The 23837-nt window shown below is 36.1% G+C and overlaps 1 protein-coding gene across 1 annotated transcript; it reads right to left on the bottom strand.

Moving 5' to 3' along the window:
* Positions 1 to 9344: 9344 nt before the first annotated feature.
* On the bottom strand, positions 9345 to 10364 carry LOC138225413 (trace amine-associated receptor 1-like). The gene has a single exon (XM_069185538.1). The coding sequence runs from the start codon at positions 10362 to 10364 to the stop codon at positions 9345 to 9347; it is 1020 nt and encodes a 339-aa protein (XP_069041639.1).
* Between the last annotated feature and the right edge of the window lie 13473 nt (positions 10365 to 23837).

Raw genomic sequence — 23837 nt, 5'->3', positions numbered from 1 at the left:
ATCATTCCATTTGTCTTTCTAGGAACTCTAAGACTATAGTAGCACAAGAATATAATTTTGGTAGACAGCACATTATATTTTATATGTTGCTTTACTAGTGCATTCTAAAGTTCAAGCAAATGTTCCCTGGATTTATATTCCATGCCATTTGTTATATACCCAAGCATTCTGCTTATTTTATTGCTTCCACACAATATCTAGATGAGAGCATCAACAAATATACCTAAATTACCCAGCTCAGATACATGGTATTTGAGAAACACACAACTGGGCAGTACAAATCAGGCAAATGTAAATAGTTTTTAAAAATGCAGTAAACAGAAATGAAGTTCAGGTGGGTAGCTGCGTCAGCATGCGTAGGCTGCAAAGGAACAAGTAATAGGTTTATTCCATGCTGAAAAAAAGAAGAAAGAGAGCACAACGTTTCAGCCGTGGAGCCTTCTTCACACCTGAAGAAGGCTCCACGGCCGAAACATTGTGCTCTCTTTCTTCTTTTTTTCAGCATGGAATAAACCTTTTACTTGTTCCCAAACAGAAATGAACATGGGTTTTACCTCCCAGCTCTTAATGCATGAAGTGTTTTTATTATCTACACTATACAGCAAGCAGAACAATTATGTATATTTTTGTGACAGTTGGAGAAAATATATCATAGAGGCTTTCAAAACATGTCATAGTTAAAAACACAAATTAACACATATGGTTAAAAAAGAGACCAGATTAAAATAAAGATTTTGAGTAGTAATTTGAATTAAATTGTCATTTATTGTAAGGTGCATTTGTAACCAGGTCTGCACTGATCAACGTCCACACAAAGCACTATTTCTACAACTAAAAGCACTATTTCTACAACTAAAAAAGCATGTACTTTTTAGAATCTTAATAGGCAATATAATTTCAATTTCAAGCTTTATAGTCCCCAAGGAGATATTTGTTTTACGGCACAGTCAAACAATTATCATTTATAATAATTATAATAAGGAATTGCATATCTAAAGAAATTAATAACAATATTAATTTAAAGATCTAAATATAATATATTTATATAGCTCAAAGTATTACGGTATTCCACTTTCTTTGTAAACATCTGCATCAATTTCTTTAACTCATTCACTCATGATTACGTTGGAAACGTTTTAACCTGTCTGTTTCAGCATTGCGTCTTAATGACACTTTGGCACAGTACATGGGGTGCTTGACTATCAACCTGGAGGTCAGTATTTGATTCCCTGTTAAGGCACACATTTTACTTTTAACAAATAAAGACTATTTTGAAAAAAATAATAAAGTTGTAAATATTACGTACATTATATTGATATTTTAACAATCATGAATCTCCGCCATAACAATTGCATTCCTTTGGTGCTTCCCTACCACCCCAACACACTTCCTATCTCCAGGACTATTAACCACAACTTTTCCATCCTACAGGATGATCCCTACACTGAGGCCCTCTTTTCTGAACGCCACATCATCTCATATCGCCAACCACCTAATCTGCGCAACCTTCTTGTTCACAGCTCCCTTGACCGCCCTCAACAACCATCCACAACCAGGCATTTTTACCTTGTAACAGAGCTCGCTGTATCACCTGCAAGTACATCTAACACCACACTTATTCAAGGCCCCTCAGGACAATTCTGGATCACCCAGATGGCATCTTGAACTTGAACTTGAACTTTATTGCCATATGTAACCGGTACTGGTACAATGGAATTCTTACTTACAGAAAGTCTCTCGATTGTAAAACAAGTGTCAAAAACAAAACAAAGTGCAAACAGTGCATCAAGACAATATACAAACAAACAGTAGACAATGTGCAAGTAAACATGTAGACAGTTTGAATGTAAACAATACAGACGTGTAAACAATGACTGGAGATGTGCAATAGATAAGAAATCATAAAGAGGTAGATGGTGATGGTGTAGGTGTGGTCCGAGGGGGATGGCTAAATGTGTTCGGCAATCTCAATGCCTGTGGATTAAAGCTATTGAAGAATCTAGTGGTAAGTGTCCGTATGCTCTTACAGATGCAGCCATTCAAAATGCACAGGCGATACCGCATTATTTTCCGGTGTGCTTTACGCAGTCTACCGCGAGTTACCGGTAAAAGTAAAAGTCTTTGTAAAAGTAACACCACAGCATTTCGCAATCACGCATTTGTTTCCAATCATGCAAAGTACAGTAATTTTTGAGAATCGATTCACCATGCCTTTCACATGCTCATAAAAGAGATTGATTTAGGAACATAAAGATATTACCGTATGCAAACTGTACTGTATACAGTATGTATATGTATATTTAATGTCTTAACTGTGCCTGTTTTATTGAATATTTATATGGAATTTTACCACTGAAGGGAAATCATAGTACATGAGCATAAAAAGAATAGGAGCATACTGTAACGCGTGTGAAGGCCATAAACGATATTAATTTTGGAACTTAAACATACAGTATATGGCTGGTCTCGGTACTTTAAAGAAAACATACACACCAGTATTCCATTTCTCCCTAAACATTTTAAGCATCGAAGTCTTTAACTAACGTGATACCGGAGTCAACAAGCATACTTGAAGAATTTAATTAAAAGGGACTATAATATGGAATCGCGTATCTAAAGAAATTAATAACGATATAATTATATTCATGTTGCAAGAAAACTGCAACGGACATAAAAACTCCCTTGCTTTTAACAGAGCGTTCCATAATTTCCAACTACGGAATTTATTTAAACTGCGACACTTATCATTCAACCAGAGCTCGAAATATCACAAGGATCCTCTAGAGCACAGCAAAGACTGTATTAAAAGTATACTTGTGACAAACTAGTATACTTTAGATATTAGTTCAGGTGGGTAGCTGCGTCAGCATGCGTAGGCTGCAAAGGAACAAGTAATAGGTTTATTCCATGCTGAAAAAAAGAAGAAAGAGAACACAACGTTTCGGCCGTGGAGCCTTCTTCAGGTGTGAGAGAGACAGGGCAGTAGGCAAAGGTAAAGTAGCTGGAGAACAAAGGTTGGGAGGGAGGAGGAGTGAGAGGCGGGAGCAGGGGACAGAAAGAGAGGCCAATCAAGAGGTGTGAAGTCAGAATGGGTGCAGAGAGGTGTGAAATGAAACTTCCAATGAATGGAGAAAATTTAAAAGAACAGTAATCTGTCGTTAAGGGAAGGGAGAATGTGTGATCCTAACTGCAGAATAATTTTAGTTTCGGTGGTCTTTCTGATGTATGAGTTCGGAAAACCGTCTTTGAGAACACAGACGGAGAGATTAGTGTGGTCGTGGCCGTCAGAGGTGAAATGAGAAACAATGGGCTTGGAGAGATCTTTAATCTTCACAGCCCTGACGTGTTCTCTGAAGCGGTCTCCGACCGCCCTCAACAACCATCCACACCAGGCACTTTCCCTTGCAACAGAGCTCGCTGTATCACCTGCAAGTACACAGCCACCACCACACTCATTCAAGGCCCCTCAGGACAATTCCGGATCACCCAGACAGCATCTTGTACCTCCAGCAACCTTATTTACTGTATCTCTTGCAGTAAATGCCCAGCCATCTACATTGGTGAAACAGGAAGGAGACTCGGAGACCGCTTCAGAGAACACGTCAGGGCTGTGAAGATTAAAGATCTCTCCAAGCCCATTGTTTCTCATTTCACCTCTGACGGCCACGACCACACTAATCTCTCCGTCTGTGTTCTCAAAGACGGTTTTCCGAACTCATACATCAGAAAGACCACCGAAACTAAAATTATTCTGCAGTTAGGATCACACATTCTCCCTTCCCTTAACGACAGATTACTGTTCTTTTAAATTTTCTCCATTCATTGGAAGTTTCATTTCACACCTCTCTGCACCCATTCTGACTTCACACCTCTTGATTGGCCTCTCTTTCTGTCCCCTGCTCCCGCCTCTCACTCCTCCTCCCTCCCAACCTTTGTTCTCCAGCTACTTTACCTTTGCCTACTGCCCTGTCTCTCTCACACCTGAAGAAGGCTCCACGGCCGAAACGTTGTGTTCTCTTTCTTCTTTTTTTCAGCATGGAATAAACCTATTACTTGTTACTTTAGATATTTTTTTCTGAACAATAATTTTCTCTATAACAATAATGAAAACATTATTTTACATATCACCTTTATGTGATATCACCTTAAGGACAGCACATACAAGGGTTAATTGCACAATGGACCGCGCAAAGAAATTTAAAATAGTCTTCTTTAGGTGTGAGGGCAGGAGTGGATCGCAGAAGACATAATCAGCAAATTAGGAAAACAAAGAACAGGACAGGTGAGACGTTTATCCAGAGAGCGAGTGATCAGAAAAAGGAACAGCTGTTACCCCCAGGTTTTACACTCTCTATCTGCTGAATGAATAAAAGCATTTTATTAAAAACGCATTTGCGTTTGTCTGGGTATTTACTTTGTAATCTGTGGTTTACATCTACTGTATTGCTTTGAGATGCCACTTAAAAAGTTGATATGTAAAATAATGTTTTTTAATATTGTTATAGTGAAACATGATCAGATTTTCCCTGGTTCAGAAAAAAGATGATTAAAATCTGTAATCTTTCCACTTGTATGTCATCGGAAAATACAAGAAGTTTCTGCTTTGTGTAAGGATGGTATCAAAAAGTAATCTAAGTGGTGAGAAAGCTGTGCTCCTCAAAGCGCTTTACAAGATAAAAACAACAGCAATAGTGTTAAACTGGGCAAACGATTTTTTTATAGAAATACAAAATGAGATATAATGATGTGTTCCGGCTAAGACATTAACGAGTACAACCCCCCTCTCTCTGGGAGTGCTGGCTGTGACGAATTAAACCGGTTTCACAGGTATTTTCAAAGTAGAAGGGGGCGAGATTTCCAGTGAAAGACACCTCCCCCTCCAAAACCAAGGAAGTTCAGTACTTACTAGTTAAGAAAGCTAGGCTCCTCAATGAAATCGCTTTAACATGCTAATGCATTGGTGTAAAAGTCCGGGCGTGGCAAGCTTCTAATGTCAACTCGACTCGATTGGAAGACAATGAACATATTCTAGCCCTAAATGAATTAATAGCAAACATGGTTTACATAAAGGACATTTTTCCAAGAAAGTTTATAATAATACGATCTATAGTTGAAATCTGAGCCTAAATAAAAAGAAAAAGCATTTTCAGAGAGCAATCACGCTGTGTTTATGTAGAAAAAGCGATTAGGTTTATGAGCAATCTAATTACTTATTCGTTTAAAACGCTACATAAAATAAAGTTTATTATTAATTTGCTGGACAGAGCGGTGAACATTATTATGGATAAGACAAAGATAACGATCCTGATCAGTTTAGAAATCTGTGTACGCTGTAAGGTTTTTACTTCTTAAACTTTTAAAATACACGTTTCAAATAGAAAGAAATCATCTTCCTGGTACAGTATGTATAGCAAACCAGCACGTCTTTTTTCTCCAATCAGAGGGGTTAGACGCTCGGTTAAAAGGAAAGGAGATTGTCTGTTATAGTGGACATAAAAACAAGAGTTCGCTGGCATTATATCCTAGAAGACACAGACCGGGAGAATGCCTACAGCGTAAAAGAAAATGCCTGATGAACTAGGGATTGGACAGTTTCCAAGTGCTTGTACAATCGATGGAAATGTTCAAATAAATGTGCAAAAGAAATAAAATAATCATTTATTTCTTTATCATATTGGCTAGCTAATGTCCTCTCTTTGCTAGTTAGTGGCTGTGTTTCTGCGTTGGGTAGCAACGGGTGACTGTTCTCAGGCGGAAGATGTAAACAGCTTAATTTTCATGTTAAATAATTTTTTTAAATTAAAATTCATTCCATACAGCAATCGCATATTTGGGTATCGTTTCATAAAACTTTCATGCTTAAAATATTTAGGGAGAAATGGAAGACTGATAATGGAATGGAATGGAATGAATGATAAGTGTCCCAGTTTAAATAATTTTCGTAGTTAGAAATTATGAAACGCTCTGTTAAAAGCAAGGGAGTTTTTATGTCCGTTGCAGTAAAAGAAAATGCCTGACAAAGTAGGGCTTGGACAGATTCCAAGTGCATTTTTGCAATTTACGTTGCATTGTCCATTGTGCTGCTGTAATACAGTTTAAAATAAGTCTAAACTGTATCAGCTTTATTTATGGGTTGCAATTTAGAAAAAGTCAAAAACCGCACTCAAAATGCAATTTAGAGCTTTCTGGCAAGAGAAGACACCAAATTAATAATGTAACATGCCACTGTTTCTGCATGAACAAAGTTATACTGCTATTTCCTTAGATACGCGATAAAAAAAAACAAATTTTTTGAATCCCCGGCGGAACACATTCCATAAGATTCAGGGCTTTTATATATCGCCTTTAAAGGTGGCTTCTCAAAATGCTTTACAGGATAAAAACAACAATAACAGCAACAACAACAATATTGTATTTCATTGCACTTTGAAAACCAAGTAATAACTTAACTATATGTGCAAACGTTTTATGATATGTCGCTGTTGTGAATGTCTGTGGAGTGTGTCTAATTTGCCTGTCTCTCCTGGTTCTCTCGCTCGCCCTCCCCACCCCTCCCTCAATTCAATTCAATTCAAGGTGCTTTATTAGAATGACAGATGGGGAGGACAAATGACAGATGATCGAATTTAAGTCATTTTAATAACAATATTCACCTATGCGTTACAATATAAACATTTATACTGATTTAAATCGTGTTTTGATTTAAATTGCAAACACGTGTTTAAATATATGTGTTTTTTGATTCACAATCAGACAAATGCAACATAAATTGATATCTTTGTCTTCTAAGTATCTTAAACTTTCAGCATAGCTTTCTCCCCGTTTAGATTTATTTTTCTTGGGATCTTGGGATCAAACGTGGAAAGATTAGATTGTAATCGTTTTTATTTTTTAAATACATTTTAGAAAAGTGTAATCTATACTAAAAAGCTGTACACCACCTGTTATAAAGATACATATTGTAATACTTTCGGGCTCGGATAGGAATGACACAAGAACTCAGACTTGCGGAGTTAAAGCAAGTTAAAGCCTTGATTTTATATATCACCTTTAAAAGTGGCATCTCAAAGCTATACAGATTACAAAGTAAATACCCAACACTGATTGTACCCACCTGTCATGCTAATAAAGCACCTTGAATTGAATTGAATTGAGGGAGGGGTGGGGAGGGCGAGCGAGAGCACAGCCAGGACAGACAGGCAAATAAGACACACTCCACAGACATTCACAACAGAGACATATCATAAAAAAACGTTTGCACATATTGTTAAATTATTACTTGGTTTTCAGGAAGTAAAAAAAACACTTGAATTGCTTATCCAGTCTCTCGAAATAAAATTATTTTTCAAGCAATGCAACTAACGTCGGGCAACGTGTTTTTTTTAATCCAACATTGACAGCCACATCTTAAATCTTGTCAGTCAGCTCTTTTTTCTCTATTTGAATTGTGGCGATTCAAACAACTTGGGAAAACAAGTGGTCTCAAAGTCACCGAGCTCACAGAGCTTCAACAACAGATGACAATTTCCTTAGTCCTTCCTTACTCTTCCTGAAATTGTCAGATTATGAGTGAATAAAAGCATTTTATTAAAAACACATTTGCGTTTGTTTGGGAGATATATTATGTATTTTTTATATGTAAGATATAATGATGTGTTCCTGCTTACACATCGCACGACTTTAAAAGCTAGAAAAACAGGTTTCGATTCTCATTATCTAGCGAGCCTTGTTTTGTCAAAGGAAAATCCTATTCTACTCTGAGAATGTAGGGGGAGGAAGAATGCCCGTGGTCTTTTCACTTACTGCAATATTATGGAAACTCAATTGACTTTAAAAAAAAACAACTTTTTTTTTTGACAGCTGGTACAGCACCCCACCGCGCCCACACGCCAGCATTATATTCTCATGTACGGGTAGAATATGTTCATTGTCTCCAATGAAAGAAGGGTTCCTTTCGCCGTAGTCGGGAGACATTAGAAGCTTGCCACGCCTGGACTGTTACACCAACGCATTAGCATGTTAAAGCAATTTCATTGAGGAGCCTAGCTTTCTTAACTAGTAAGTAATGTACTTACTGGGTTTTGGAGGGGGGGAGGTGTCTTTCGCTGGAAATCTCGCCCCCTTCTACTTTGAAAATACCTGTAAAACCGGTTTAATTAATGTATATCTTATTGGCCTAATACTATTAATCATTTTTATTTTATGTATTCACAGTCTTAAAGCTGTATGTACCAAAGTAACTATCTCTGTTATGATAATTCAATATAATCATGTTGAGGACAAGAATCTCATTGTTTAGAACAATATGTTCTAAGGAGGGAATGAAGAATCTAGACTAAATACTTTTAAAAATGTATCTCCCAAAGGTCAAGGTGCATATTCTTTGCCTGTCAGCAGGAAACGCATAGCAACTTCTGTCTGTTCATGATTTCACATAACGTCTATGTGGAACTTGTAACATCCTGTTTTGTGAAAGCTGAGTTGCCATTTAAGGAGGTCTTTTCTGTTAGACCAGCATAAGAACGGAAAGGACTGAGTCGACAGTTAGCAAATCATATGATGTACGTGCAAATACTTTGTTTGTTACACTGTTTAAAAAGACTAACTTTAAAACCGTTCGAGAGACTGGCTTTGGTAAGCTACTCTCCCACTTGCAAGCATAATAAACAGCTCTTCCTTTACCAACACCTGGACTCTGATATTTTAATGTTTCTCACTATGTATTCTTAGAAAAGGATCAAACATAATAACCTTTTATGAAGTACAGTATATAAACTTTATAACTTTAGAACAAGCACGTTGAAACCATAACCCACTGTAAGTCATCAAGTTAAAGACTTTGATGCATAAAATATTTAGGTGGAATACTGTTGTGTACTTTTTTATATTTAGCTACCACTACCATCTACTGTGTTTACATTAGGTACCCTTCATCATTCTCTTCTGTATGTGGTCACATCTTTTCATAGATTTGAACAGATACATCATAAAAAGACAATTGGATTTCATATGGGTGGATATAAAACACATATTAATAAAACGTTTTAAAAACTTAATTGAAGATAACCTTCCCAGTGTATCTCCAGATGCTTCCAACTTTATTAACAATTTTCTATTGGTTGCATTATAGTCTAAATATCTGATCAACATTTTAAATTTATACTCCTCCACAAACATCTTTGTTAAGTTTAATTTTATTTTATATTCTCACAGGTTTTGTATGGGAAATAGAATACCACATCTCACACAACTGTGAACTGTAATCATTTTCAAAGTTTATTTAGAAGAAATAAAAAATCTACTATATATTATGCTTACTATAAAAATCTTACAATGACAGAACTTTAATTTTTAATTAGTTTTGTTCTTGAGGAATTTGCTTGAAATATTTTGCCAAACACAATCATACCAAGAGCTTTTCTAAACCAGCTGTAAAAGAAAGCATAGACAAGAGGATTAAATGTAGAATTTAAGTATCCTAGCCACACAAGAGTGTCAAATAGGACAGGTGGAGTTGAATAATTAAAAATAGGATCCAGGCTGACAGTCAAGAAACATGGCATCCAGCAGCAGAGAAAGACCCCCATCACTATTCCCAGAGCCTTCGCAGCTTTTCTTTCTGTCTTGCTTGAGGTCATTGTTTTGCTGTCTTCTGAGCTCTTACTCTGGGATACGAGGCCTTCAATTGCCCTGGCTTGTCTCCTTGCTACAAGGAAAATGTTCAAATAGATTCCTAACATAATAAACCCAGGGATGTAAAATGCCAGCAGGGAAGAAATCAGGCTAGATATTTCAGTCTGTATCAGAGTACAGCCCCCTACACAATATATATTCTCATAGTAGACATCTTCTATGCCCTTTATATTTAACTCCAAAAAAATCAGTCCAAATCCAATAACAGCTGAAACACTCCAACTAATGACAACCATGAAAAGTGCAACATAAATAGTGATTTTAGTTTGGTATTTTAGTGGTTCACACACAGCATAATATCGATCGATTGAAATGAAGGAGAGATGGAATATAGAAGTAGTGCATAACGTGACATCTGTGCTGGTATGAATTTTACAAAACAAGTCTCCGTAGTACCAACAAGTTTCAAGTGATCGGACCACACTGGGAGGCATAACAAATCCTCCTATTAGCAAGTCGGCAACTGCTAATGAGAGGACAAGAAAATTAGTTGGTGTGTGAAGCTGTTTGAAGTGAGCAATGGAGATGATGACAACCAGGTTTCCACAAACAGTGAACACAATAACTGCTACAAAGATGGCATACAGTGGAGTACGTATCGTAGCCACATAAACATGTTTCAGACATGACTTGTTTACCGAATCGTAACAGAAGTGTGTATTTTCAGTCATTCCAGTGACATTCAGCATGCTCTTTCTTTATATCCCAAGTGTTGTAGAAAAATAGGTTTCTGTAAAAAGACCAACATAACATTAAATGATGTTGCTACTATTTATTTTTCGTACTTTAGGATTTCAAGTAAGATTTCAAATGAACAGAATTCTGTTTGTGAACATTACAAATGTCTATATTGCTAATAATCAGAAATAAAACAGTGGATGTCTAAACAGTTCATCTATCTTCTACATTGTGTTCATGTTGGAAGTAATTATTTATACTGAAGCAGACTTTCTTCACTGTAAAATATATGTGTTCATTTCAATTCTGCCATTATGGAATAAATGCATTTTCTTCTAAAATACTATGGTGCCCAGTGATTTGTTTCTTTTTGCTTAGAGGACACTTTGTGTTTTAATATTCCAATCTTAATTGACATGACTAAAGAAACTCTAAACAGATTAACAGAAATTCTTGTGGCAGCAGCAATGGAAAAGTTTAGGCATACAGGATGATTGAAATGTTTATTATATTAACTATTATTATTAATTTAACAGCTTTATAAGTGTATGTAAAAATAAATCTGAAAAATAATTCAAAACTGTTCAAATTATTTTAATTAAGAGGCTCATTTATCCATAAATTCTAAGTGTTAAACACAAGAATTTATTTCATTTAAGACTTGAAAGATGTCAATTTCAGTGTCAAAAGAAACTTAAAACAAAAACCAAAACAATAATAATGAATAGCAACAAGGCATTGTTTATTCAAATAAATAAATATTTATATCTAATATCTAAAACAGTCTCTATTAATAACGATGGAGGAAGATAAATGCCTCATTGTGGTTTAAAAAACATGTTAAATATCCTTAATCTGAATTAACTAACACAGTTATCAACAAATGGAAAATTCTATTCTGTGAAGAGCACTTAAGCATCTACCACTAAGTGCAGCTTCATCAGAAGCTATACCTCATTATACCTGAAAAGAATTAAACTGCTATATCTATTTCCTGTCATTTACATCCCTTTGTATAGGAAATTATGTAATACATTTAATGTTTTACCAAGATGTACTTTTTATTCTCTTGTTTTTATAGAGCAAATTGTAGATTAATCATAATAAAACACATTTACAATACTTAAAGATACTTTTAATGTACTAGAATTATATAGTTGTCATAAGCTTACCTTATTCAGATATCTGGTGTTATTGTACCCTGACTCTTTGTATGTGACACTTTATATACTATCACCCTCTAAAAGCCCAGTGGCATTATCTGGTGTTTTGTCAGTAATTACTGGTGATCCATACTGTAGTATCACCATCTCTTTCCCTTATGGAACTACAGTATTCCCCATTGGTGAGCAAACATGATATTGTGCCATTATGCAACAACATTACCAAAAAACAAAGGCTTAATTGTTATCACTCACAAATACTTTGCTTGTTCCATATTCAATTGTATTTAATCTTTCCATTGCCAATAAAGCAAAAATGCAAATTTCAGATAGTAAGACAGAACATTTAAACAAAGAAAATAATACTGTTAATATAATGAAAAATAGATTTAACCCCAACAATATAGGTTACATTGATATATATTTATTTCTTAAAGAGGTAACAATAGTTGTGATACATATATTGATTTGAACATAGTGTACTGATATTTATAATAAAATAACCCAGATATCTATAAGTAAAATAAATGCAATTGTTCTTTTCAAAATAAGAGAGATTGTCTACATAATTTATGAAGATTTACTGATCTGTAAATCCCTTTTCTGACTGTTTTGGCTTTATTGTAGATAAGCATGTTTTTCATGATCTACGCTGTCACTACTATAAGCTGTTCTACTTGAATTTATTATTGTAATACTCTAGTAGTAAGATAAAACAATTAAACAGATGAGAACACTAAATCTTTAGTAGTACTAATCTCTGCAAGTCAACAATGCTTTCAGCTGAAAGAAAAACATGAAGAGTTCTTATCGGGAAAGACTCATACAATGTCTCCACATAACATTATTGCTTTGTTAGCATGATGCTAGAAGGAAATCATGAGCATATCACACACTGACCATGGGGATAGGTGACATTGGGGACAGTTTAAATTGTTTTCCCTCTGAAATATTTATCAATACATTATTTATATAATATTATATCAGCGAATTAAAGGTTTTATGCATAACTCATCCTGTCTGTTTTTTATTAGATTTTCTTCAGCAACTCATGCAGTAATTTCCCTATACAGTAGTTATCGCAAATTCAGTACTTGTATCAGCAGGGGCTTGTGCAGGATAAATAAATTATGATATTGCTTTGAGTTCTTTAAAATTCAAGAAATTATTATTAATGATTATTATTCCAGAATAGATGTTCTTATTAGGAGAGACTCATATAATATAATCTTATATATCAATATCAATATTATCTTACCCCAACAGCCTCCCATATTTTTTATGGGAATTTAATATGGAAGTATGAACACTTAAACCTTAACCAAAAAACAGGGATATCATTAAAGATAAAACCACCTACAGTTCTAAAATAGTAAGTACATGAAGTACATATACTGTACTTCATGTAAGTATATTTACTAACATATAAAATGTGCCACTGTGGGACTGAAAGTCAGTCTTTTTGATCCCTGGCAGTTTCATAATGAAAGGAAATGTTCCGGTTCTGTTACAATGTAAAAAAACAAACTTTCTCCACAGAAAAGTCTTCTGCAGACTGCCTTTTAGCTCTCACTCTTCCCTACGTACATAAAAACAAAATAACACATCTATACAAAAGAGAAAAGGAGAAACAAGCACAAAAAGGCACTGTGATCATATGTCAAAAACAGTAAACAACAGTTGGTCTATTAATAAACACAAGCAGTCAGACCATAGGATAGAATCCTGTGTGGAAGAGAGCAAGGCTGCTTCACGATGGTTTGATGGGTCTTATACAAGGAAATGCCAGACCCACCCATTCAGAAGGAACATCTCTCACTCAGGTCTCAATCTGAAACATTTAAGGCAATCAGAGAGAGAAAGATCATAACAAAAAACACACAAACGATATGGTATAACATAGGGTAAAGCTTATACTGTAAAGCTATACCATACAGCTACAGCTATGCCGTGATATCTGCCCCCTCAGTGGCCTGACCATTCTCATTCCCCTGATTCAACCCCTCACCGTTCAGTCCTCCGGCTGTCTTCTCCCAGGATTTTTGAGGCAAAGGTGATTCTGGTGCACACTGTATTGTTCTCCACCTCTTTCAGAGTGCACCACATACACAGGTAAATCTCCTCTTTTCCTGCCCTCCCTATAAGGTTCCCCTTCCCAGAGGTCTGCGATCATCTGTTTGCACGCAACTTACAGCAGGTTTGTGGCATGCTGCTCATAGTAAATCCTAGAGCTGCATAGCCTAGTCTTCTAGCTCAGGATCTTCATTATGTCATTGTTGTCCAAGCACAAGATTTAATGGCAGCCTGACCTGCCTCCCAAACACGAGGAAATGTGGACTGTAAATATGGTGCAGTTGTAAACCTGGGTCAAGATCTCTACAGTCTGCTTCCTGGTCCAGCCTCAGTGTACGTAGCATGTTCATTAGGGTGTAGCTGAACTGTTCTGGTGTCCCATTTCCCTGTTAGTGGGACTGGTTAGTGGTAGAATTGTGCTGTTACAAATTCTAATCTAAGGACTAGGTGGTTCGAGAACAGGAACTGGTCTTCTGTATGGAGTGGTTAGCAAGAGAATCACCAGGATCCCTTGTTATCCCCAGGATATGAAGTTGTCATGCCCAATTTCATAACTGCAAAGATATGGAACTGTCTGCCTTAGCCCCCTGAGTCTTAACGTAGATGTGTTACACTGTAGCCATTGTAGAACAGAGCTATGGTGAGATGACAGGCCTCCCGTCTGCATGGAACAGGCTGAAGAGTGACTCATCTGTAAAGAGGACCTGATGCCACTGCTGACGGGTCCATCACAGCCTCTGTCTGGCCCAAGCCAGTCGGGTGTGATGTCTAGGAGGTGTGAGCAGAGGGCCTCTGACAGGTCGCCTTGCTATAGGGCCAGCAGCATGGAGCCTCACTGTCCTGTCACTAAGGCAGGCATTTTGTCTGCCGGCAGTTTCAGCAGCAATACAGGTGGCAGATATGAAAAGCTCTCTCAGATGGACCAGTCTGATGTGTCGGTCCTGCTCTGGTGTGGTCACTCGAGGGCAACCAGATCTTGGATGGTCATCTGTCCTGCCGGTCTATTGAAACCTTCTCTGCAGTTGGGACACAGTGGAGCGGCTTACTCCATAGTGTCTGGCAATGCTGGGCCATTACATGCCTGCCTACAACATGCCAATAGTCCTCTCCCTTGCTTCTGGTGACACTCCAGGCATTATGGAATCCACAGAAAACTGACTAAGTGTGGCATTTTTCTTGTAGTGACCTAAGCTTTGAATTTAGGCCTTTTTAAAGGTGACCTGATTAGGCATTATTCCTCCTGGACCTCGTAAGGTAAAAGTGCATGTAATGAGGTTTCGTGTGATTGGCAAATTGCAGTTCCTCACTGCACAAGCTGTATTCCTGGTCAGAGGGCTTATAACAAATTGACAACCTTTTGAGAAAATACATAAGCTATAACTATAGTATTCTTTTTTATAGTATTTTTTTATTCCATGAAACATAAAATGAATAATTATCATAACAATAATATTATTCTCATTATTATTAATAATAAAAATAAGATCACTTAATTAACCATATATGCTTTCTTGCATTAGGAATTTGTCTTTTCACATACTGTACCTCAGTTTGCTCTCCATGAGACACACAGATAGGGAGAGAGAAGCCTGGGGTCAGACCGCAGGGTCAGCCAATTATACGGCACCCCTGGAACAGTTGGGGTTAAGGGCTTTGCTCAGGGGCCCAGTGGAGTAGAATTCCTCTTCCGGACACGAGATTTGAACTGGCAACTTTCCAGCCACAGGCACAGATCCTTAGCCACAATGCCAATATTAATAATGGAAATAAATAAAATAAATAATAAATATAATAACATTTTTTTAAAATAAGCATATAAAAACAAATAATAATAAGCACAAATAGCTGTTTCTTGTTAACATTTTTTCTTAACAATTCTCCACTCCAAGCCAGTTTCCTGGTCAGGGAAAAAAAGGTAACTTTGTCCTAATCCCCCATGATTTCCATATTAATTAGAATTGTGGCTTAAGAATAAAACAAATCCCCAAAGGTGGAACCTGTAGCACTTAGGATCACATGTTCTAGAATTAAATCTTCACTGAAGACTAAAAAGCATGTTCTCCCTAAAACTGTCGCATTATGATAATCCCCTAAAACCAGGAATCATTCCATTTGTCTTTCTAGGAACTCTAAGACTATAGTAGCACAAGAATATAATTTTGGTAGACAGCACATTATATTTTATATGTTGCTTTACTAGTGCATTCTAAAGTTCAAGCAAATGTTCCCTGGATTTATATTCCATGCCATTTGTTATATACCCAAGCATTCTGCTTATTTTATTGCTTCCACACAATATCTAGATGAGAGCATCAACAAATATATCTAAATTACCCAGCTCAGATACATGGTATTTGAGAAACACACAACTGGGCAGTACAAATCAGGCAAATGTAAATAGTTTTAAAAAATGCAGTAAACAGAAATGAAGTTCAGGTGGGTAGCTGCGTCAGCATGCGTAGGCTGCAAAGGAACAATAGGTTTATTCCATGCTGAAAAAAAGAAGAAAGAGAGCACAACGTTTCAGCCGTGGAGCCTTCTTCACACCTGAAGAAGGCTCCACGGCCGAAACGTTGTGCTCTCTTTCTTATTTTTTTCAGCATGGAATAAACCTATTACTTGTTCCCAAACAGAAATGAACATGGGTTTTACCTCCCAGCTCTTTATGCATGAAGTGTTTTATTATCTACACTATACAGCAAGCAGAACAATTATGTATATTTTTGTGACAGTTGGAGAAAATATATCATAGAGGCTTTCAAAACATGTCATAGTTAAAAACACAAATTAACACATATGGTTAAAAAAGAGACCAGATTAAAATAAAGATTTTGAGTAGTAATTTGAATTAAATTGTCATTTATTGTAAGGTGCATTTGTAACCAGGTCTGCACTGATCAACGTCCACACAAAGCACTATTTCTACAACTAAAAGCACTATTTCTACAACTAAAAAAGCATGTACTTTTTAGAATCTTAATAGGCAATATAATTTCAATTTCAAGCTTTATAGTCCCCAAGGAGATATTTGTTTTACGGCACAGTCAAACAATTATCATTTATAATAATTATAATAAGGAATTGCATATCTAAAGAAATTAATAACAATATTAATTTAAAGATCTAAATATAATATATTTATATAGCTCAAAGTATTACGGTATTCCACTTTCTTTGTAAACATCTGCATCAATTTATTTAACTCATTCACTCATGATTACGTTGGAAACGTTTTAACCTGTCTGTTTCAGCATTGCGTCTTAATGACACTTTGGCACAGTACATGGGGTGCTTGACTATCAACCTGGAGGTCAGTATTTGATTCCCTGTTAAGGCACACATTTTACTTTTAACAAATAAAGACTATTTTGAAAAAAATAATAAAGTTGTAAATATTACGTACATTATATTGATATTTTAACAATCATGAATCTCCGCCATAACAATTGCATTCCTTTGGTGCTTCCCTACCACCCCAACACACTTCCTATCTCCAGGACTATTAACCACAACTTTTCCATCCTACAGGATGATCCCTACACTGGCGCCCTCTTTTCTGACCGCCCCATCATCTCATATAGCCGACCACCTAATCTGCGCAACCTTCTTGTTCACAGCTCCCTTGACCGCCCTCAACAACCATCCACACCAGGCATTTTCCCTTGTAACAGAGCTTGCTGTATCACCTGCAAGTACATCTAACACCACACTCATTCACGGCCCCTCAGGACAATTCTGGATCACCCAGATGGCATCTTGAACTTGAACTTGAACTTTATTGCCATATGTAACCGGTACTGGTACAATGGAATTCTTACTTACAGAAAGTCTCTCGATTGTAAAACAAGTGTCAAAAACAAAACAAAGTGCAAACAGTGCATCAAGACAATATACAAACAAACAGTAGACAATGTGCAAGTAAACATGTAGACAGTTTGAATGTAAACAATACAGACGTGTAAACAATGACTGGAGATGTGCAATAGATAACAAATCATAAAGAGGTAGATGGTGATGGTGTAGGTGTGGTCCGAGGGGGATGGCTAAATGTGTTCGGCAATCTCACTGCCTGTGGATAGAAGCTATTGAAGAATCTAGTGGTAAGTGTCCGTATGCTCTTACAGATGCAGCCATTCAAAATGCACGGGCGATACCGCATTATTTTCCGGTGTGCTTTACGCAGTCTACCGCGAGTTACCGGTAAAAGTAAAAGTCTTTGTAAAAGTAACACCACAGCATTTCGCAATCACGCATTTGTTTCCAATCATGCAAAGTACAGTAATTTTTGAGAATCGATTCACCATGCCTTTCACATGCTCATAAAAGAGATTGATTTAGGAACATAAAGATATTACCGTATGCAAACTGTACTGTATACAGTATGTATATTTATATTTAATGTCTTAACTGTGCCTGTTTTATTGAATATTTATGTGGAATTTTACCACTGAAGGGAAATCATAGTACCTGAGCATAAAAAGAATAGGAGCATACTGTAACGCGTGTGAAGGCCATAAACGATATTAATTTTGGAACTTAAACATACAGTATATGGCTGGTCTCGGTACTTTAAAGAAAACATACACACCAGTTTTCCATTTCTCCCTAAACATTTTAAGCATCGAAGTCTTTAACTAACGTGATACCGGAGTCAACAAGCATACTTGAAGAATTTAATTAAAAGGGACTATAATATGGAATCGCGTATCTAAAGAAATTAATAACGATATAATTATATTCATGTTGCAAAAAAAATGCAACGGACATAAAAACTCCCTTGCTTTTAACAGAGCGTTCCATAATTTCCAACTACGGAATTTATTTAAACTGCGACACTTATCATTCAACCAGAGCTCGAAATATCACAAGGATCCTCTAGAGCACAGCAAAGACTGTATTAAAAGTATACTTGTGACAAACTAGTATACTTTAGATATTTTTTTCTGAACAATAATGTTCTCTATAACAATAATGAAAACATTATTTTACATATCACCTTTATGTGATATCACCTTAAGGACAGCACATACAAGGGTTAATTGCACAATGGACCACGCAAAGAAATTTAAAATAGTCTTCTTTAGGTGTGAGGGCAGGAGTGGATCGCAGAAGGCATAATCAGCAAATTAGGAAAACAAAGAACAGGACAGGTGAGACGTTTATCCAGAGAGCGAGTGATCAGAAAAAGGAACAGCTGTTACGCCCAGGTTTTACGCTCTCTATCTGCTGAATGAATAAAAGCATTTTATTAAAAACGCATTTGCGTTTGTCTGGGTATTTACTTTGTAATCTGTGGTTTACATCTACTGTATTGCTTTGAGATGCCACTTTTAAAGGTGATATGTAAAATAATGTTTTTTAATATTGTTATAGTGAAACATGATCAGATTTTCCCTGGTTCAGAAAAAAGATGATTAAAATCTGTAATCTTTCCACTTGTATGTCATCGGAAAATACAAGAAGTTTCTGCTTTGTGTAAGGATGGTATCAAAAAGTAATCTAAGTGGTGAGAAAGCTGTGCTCCTCAAAGCGCTTTACAAGATAAAAACAACAGCAATAGTGTTAAACTGGGCAAACGATTTTTTTATAGAAATACAAAATGAGATATAATGATGTGTTCCGGCTAAGACATTAACAAGTACAACCCCCCTCTCTCTGGGAGTGCTGGCTGTGACGAATTAAACCGGTTTCACAGGTATTTTCAAAGTAGAAGGGGGCGAGATTTCCAGTGAAAGACACCTCCCCCTCCAAAACCAAGGAAGTTCAGTACTTACTAGTTAAGAAAGCTAGGCTCCTCAATGAAATCGCTTTAACATGCTAATGCATTGGTGTAACAGTCCGGGCGTGGCAAGCTTCTAATGTCAACTCGACTCGATTGGAAGACAATGAACATATTCTAGCCCTAAATGAATTAATAGCAAACATGGTTTACATAAAGGACATTTTTCCAAGAAAGTTTATAATAATACGATCTATAGTTGAAATCTGAGCCTAAATAAAAAGAAAAAGCATTTTCAGAGAGCAATCACGCTGTGTTTATGTAGAAAAAGCGATTAGGTTTATGAGCAATCTAATTACTTATTCGTTTAAAACGCTACATAAAATAAAGTTTATTATTAATTTGCTGGACAGAGCGGTGAACATTATTATGGATAAGACAAAGATAACGATCCTGATCAGTTTAGAAATCTGTGTACACTGTAAGGTTTTTACTTCTTAAACTTTTAAAATACACGTTTCAAATAGAAAGAAATCATCTTCCTGGTACAGTATGTATAGCAAACCAGCACGTCTTTTTTCTCCAATCAGAGGGGTTAGACGCTCGGTTAAAAGGAAAGGAGATTGTCTGTTATAGTGGACATAAAAACAAAAGTTCGCTGGCATTATATCCTAGAAGACACAGACCGGGAGAATGCCTACAGCGTAAAAGAAAATGCCTGATGAACTAGGGATTGGACAGTTTCCAAGTGCTTGTACAATCGATGGAAATGTTCAAATAAATGTGCAAAAGAAATAAAATAATCATTTATTTCTTTATCATATTGGCTAGCTAATGTCCTCTCTTTGCTAGTTAGTGGCTGTGTTTCTGCGTTGGGTAGCAACGGGTGACTGTTCTCAGGCGGAAGATGTAAACAGCTTAATTTTCATGTTAAATAATTTTTTTAAATTAAAATTCATTCCATACAGCAATCGCATATTTGGGTATCGTTTCATAAAACTTTCATGCTTAAAATATTTAGGGAGAAATGGAAGACTGATAATGGAATGGAATGGAATGAATGATAAGTGTCCCAGTTTAAATAATTTTCGTAGTTAGAAATTATGAAACGCTCTGTTAAAAGCAAGGGAGTTTTTATGTCCGTTGCAGTAAAAGAAAATGCCTGACAAAGTAGGGCTTGGACAGATTCCAAGTGCATTTTTGCAATTTACGTTGCATTGTCCATTGTGCTGCTGTAATACAGTTTAAAATAAGTCTAAACTGTATCAGCTTTATTTATGGGTTGCAATTTAGAAAAAGTCAAAAACCGCACTCAAAATGCAATTTAGAGCTTTCTGGCAAGAGAAGACACCAAATTAATAATGTAACATGCCACTGTTTCTGCATGAACAAAGTTATACTGCTATTTCCTTAGATACGCGATAAAAAAAAACAAATTTTTTGAATCCCCGGCGGAACACATTCCATAAGATTCAGGGCTTTTATATATCGCCTTTAAAGGTGGCTTCTCAAAATGCTTTACAGGATAAAAACAACAATAACAGCAACAACAACAATATTGTATTTCATTGCACTTTGAAAACCAAGTAATAACTTAACTATATGTGCAAACGTTTTATGATATGTCGCTGTTGTGAATGTCTGTGGAGTGTGTCTAATTTGCCTGTCTCTCCTGGTTCTCTCGCTCGCCCTCCCCACCCCTCCCTCAATTCAATTCAATTCAAGGTGCTTTATTAGAATGACAGATGGGGAGGACAAATGACAGATGATCGAATTTAAGTCATTTTAATAACAATATTCACCTATGCGTTACAATATAAACATTTATACTGATTTAAATCGTGTTTTGATTTAAATTGCAAACACGTGTTTAAATATATGTGTTTTTTGATTCACAATCAGACAAATGCAACATAAATTGATATCTTTGTCTTCTAAGTATCTTAAACTTTCAGCATAGCTTTCTCCCCGTTTAGATTTATTTTTCTTGGGATCTTGGGATCAAACGTGGAAAGATTAGATTGTAATCGTTTTTATTTTTTAAATACATTTTAGAAAAGTGTAATCTATACTAAAAAGCTGTACACCACCTGTTATAAAGATACATATTGTAATACTTTCGGGCTCGGATAGGAATGACACAAGAACTCAGACTTGCGGAGTTAAAGCAAGTTAAAGCCTTGATTTTATATATCACCTTTAAAAGTGGCATCTCAAAGCTATACAGATTACAAAGTAAATACCCAACACTGATTGTACCCACCTGTCATGCTAATAAAGCACCTTGAATTGAATTGAATTGAGGGAGGGGTGGGGAGGGCGAGCGAGAGCACAGCCAGGACAGACAGGCAAATAAGACACACTCCACAGACATTCACAACAGAGACATATCATAAAAAAACGTTTGCACATATTGTTAAATTATTACTTGGTTTTCAGGAAGTAAAAAAAAACACTTGAATTGCTTATCCAGTCTCTCGAAATAAAATTATTTTTCAAGCAATGCAACTAACGTCGGGCAACGTGTTTTTTTTAATCCAACATTGACAGCCACATCTTAAATCTTGTCAGTCAGCTCTTTTTTCTCTATTTGAATTGTGGCGATTCAAACAACTTGGGAAAACAAGTGGTCTCAAAGTCACCGAGCTCACAGAGCTTCAACAACAGATGACAATTTCCTTAGTCCTTCCTTACTCTTCCTGAAATTGTCAGATTATGAGTGAATAAAAGCATTTTATTAAAAACACATTTGCGTTTGTTTGGGAGATATATTATGTATTTTTTATATGTAAGATATAATGATGTGTTCCTGCTTACACATCGCACGACTTTAAAAGCTAGAAAAACAGGTTTCGATTCTCATTATCTAGCGAGCCTTGTTTTGTCAAAGGAAAATCCTATTCTACTCTGACAATGTAGGGGGAGGAAGAATGCCCGTGGTCTTTTCACTTACTGCAATATTATGGAAACTCAATTGACTTTAAAAAAAAACAACTTTTTTTTTTGACAGCTGGTACAGTACCCCACCGCACCCACACGCCAGCATTATATTCTCATGTACGGGTAGAATATGTTCATTGTCTCCAATGAAAGAAGGGTTCCTTTCGCCGTAGTCGGGAGACATTAGAAGCTTGCCACGCCTGGACTGTTACACCAACGCATTAGCATGTTAAAGCAATTTCATTGAGGAGCCTAGCTTTCTTAACTAGTAAGTACTGTACTTACTGGGTTTTGGAGGGGGGGAGGTGTCTTTCGCTGGAAATCTCGCCCCCTTCTACTTTGAAAATACCTGTGAAACCGGTTTAATTCATGTATATCTTATTGGCCTAATACTATTAATCATTTTTATATTATGTATTCACAGTCTTAAAGCTGTATGTACCAAAGTAACTATCTCTGTTATGATAATTCAATATAATCATGTTGAGGACAAGAATCTCATTGTTTAGAACATAATTGGTGTTGATACAATATGTTCTAAGGAGGGAATGAAGAATCTAGACTAAATACTTTTAAAAATGTATCTCCCAAAGGTCAAGGTGTATATTCTTTGCCTGTCAGCAGGAAACGCATAGCAACTTCTGTCTGTTCATGATTTCACATAACGTCTATGTGGAACTTGTAACATCCTGTTTTGTGAAAGCTGAGTTGCCATTTAAGGAGGTCTTTTCTGTTAGACCAGCATAAGAACGGAAAGGACTGAGTCGACAGTTAGCAAATCATATGATGTACGTGCAAATACTTTGTTTGTTACACTGTTTAAAAAGACTAACTTTAAAACCGTTCGAGAGACTGGCTTTGGTAAGCTACTCTCCCGCTTGCAAGCATAATAAACAGCTCTTCCTTTACCAACACCTGGACTCTGATATTTTAATGTTTCTCACTATGTATTCTTAGAAAAGGATAAAACATAATAACCTTTTATGAAGTACAGTATATAAACTTTATAACTTTAGAACAAGCACGTTGAAACCATAACCCACTGTAAGTCATCAAGTTAAAGACTTTGATGCATAAAATATTTAGGTGGAATACTGTTGTGTACTTTTTTATATTTAGCTACCACTACCATCTACTGTGTTTACATTAGGTACCCTCTATCATTCTCTTCTGTATGTGGTCACATCTATTAATAGATTTGAACAGATACATCATAAAAAGACAATTGGATTTCATATGGGTGGATATAAAACACATATTAATAAAACGTTTTAAAAACTTAATTGAAGATAACCTTCCCAGTGTATCTCCAGATGCTTCCAACTTTATTAACAATTTTCTATTGGTTGCATTATAGTCTAAATATCTGATCAACATTTTAAATTTATACTCCTCCACAAACATCTTTGTTAAGTTTAATTTTATTTTATATTCTCACAGGTTTTGTATGGGAAATAGAATACCACATCTCACACAACTGTGAACTGTAATCATTTTCAAAGTTTATTTAGAAGAAATAAAAAATCTACTATATATTTTGCTTACTATAAAAATCTTACAATGACAGAACT

This window comes from Lepisosteus oculatus, chromosome 2 (assembly GCF_040954835.1).
Source record: "Lepisosteus oculatus isolate fLepOcu1 chromosome 2, fLepOcu1.hap2, whole genome shotgun sequence".
Lineage (NCBI taxonomy): Eukaryota > Metazoa > Chordata > Actinopteri > Semionotiformes > Lepisosteidae > Lepisosteus > Lepisosteus oculatus.
This window is presented reverse-complemented; position numbering and strand designations above follow the sequence as displayed.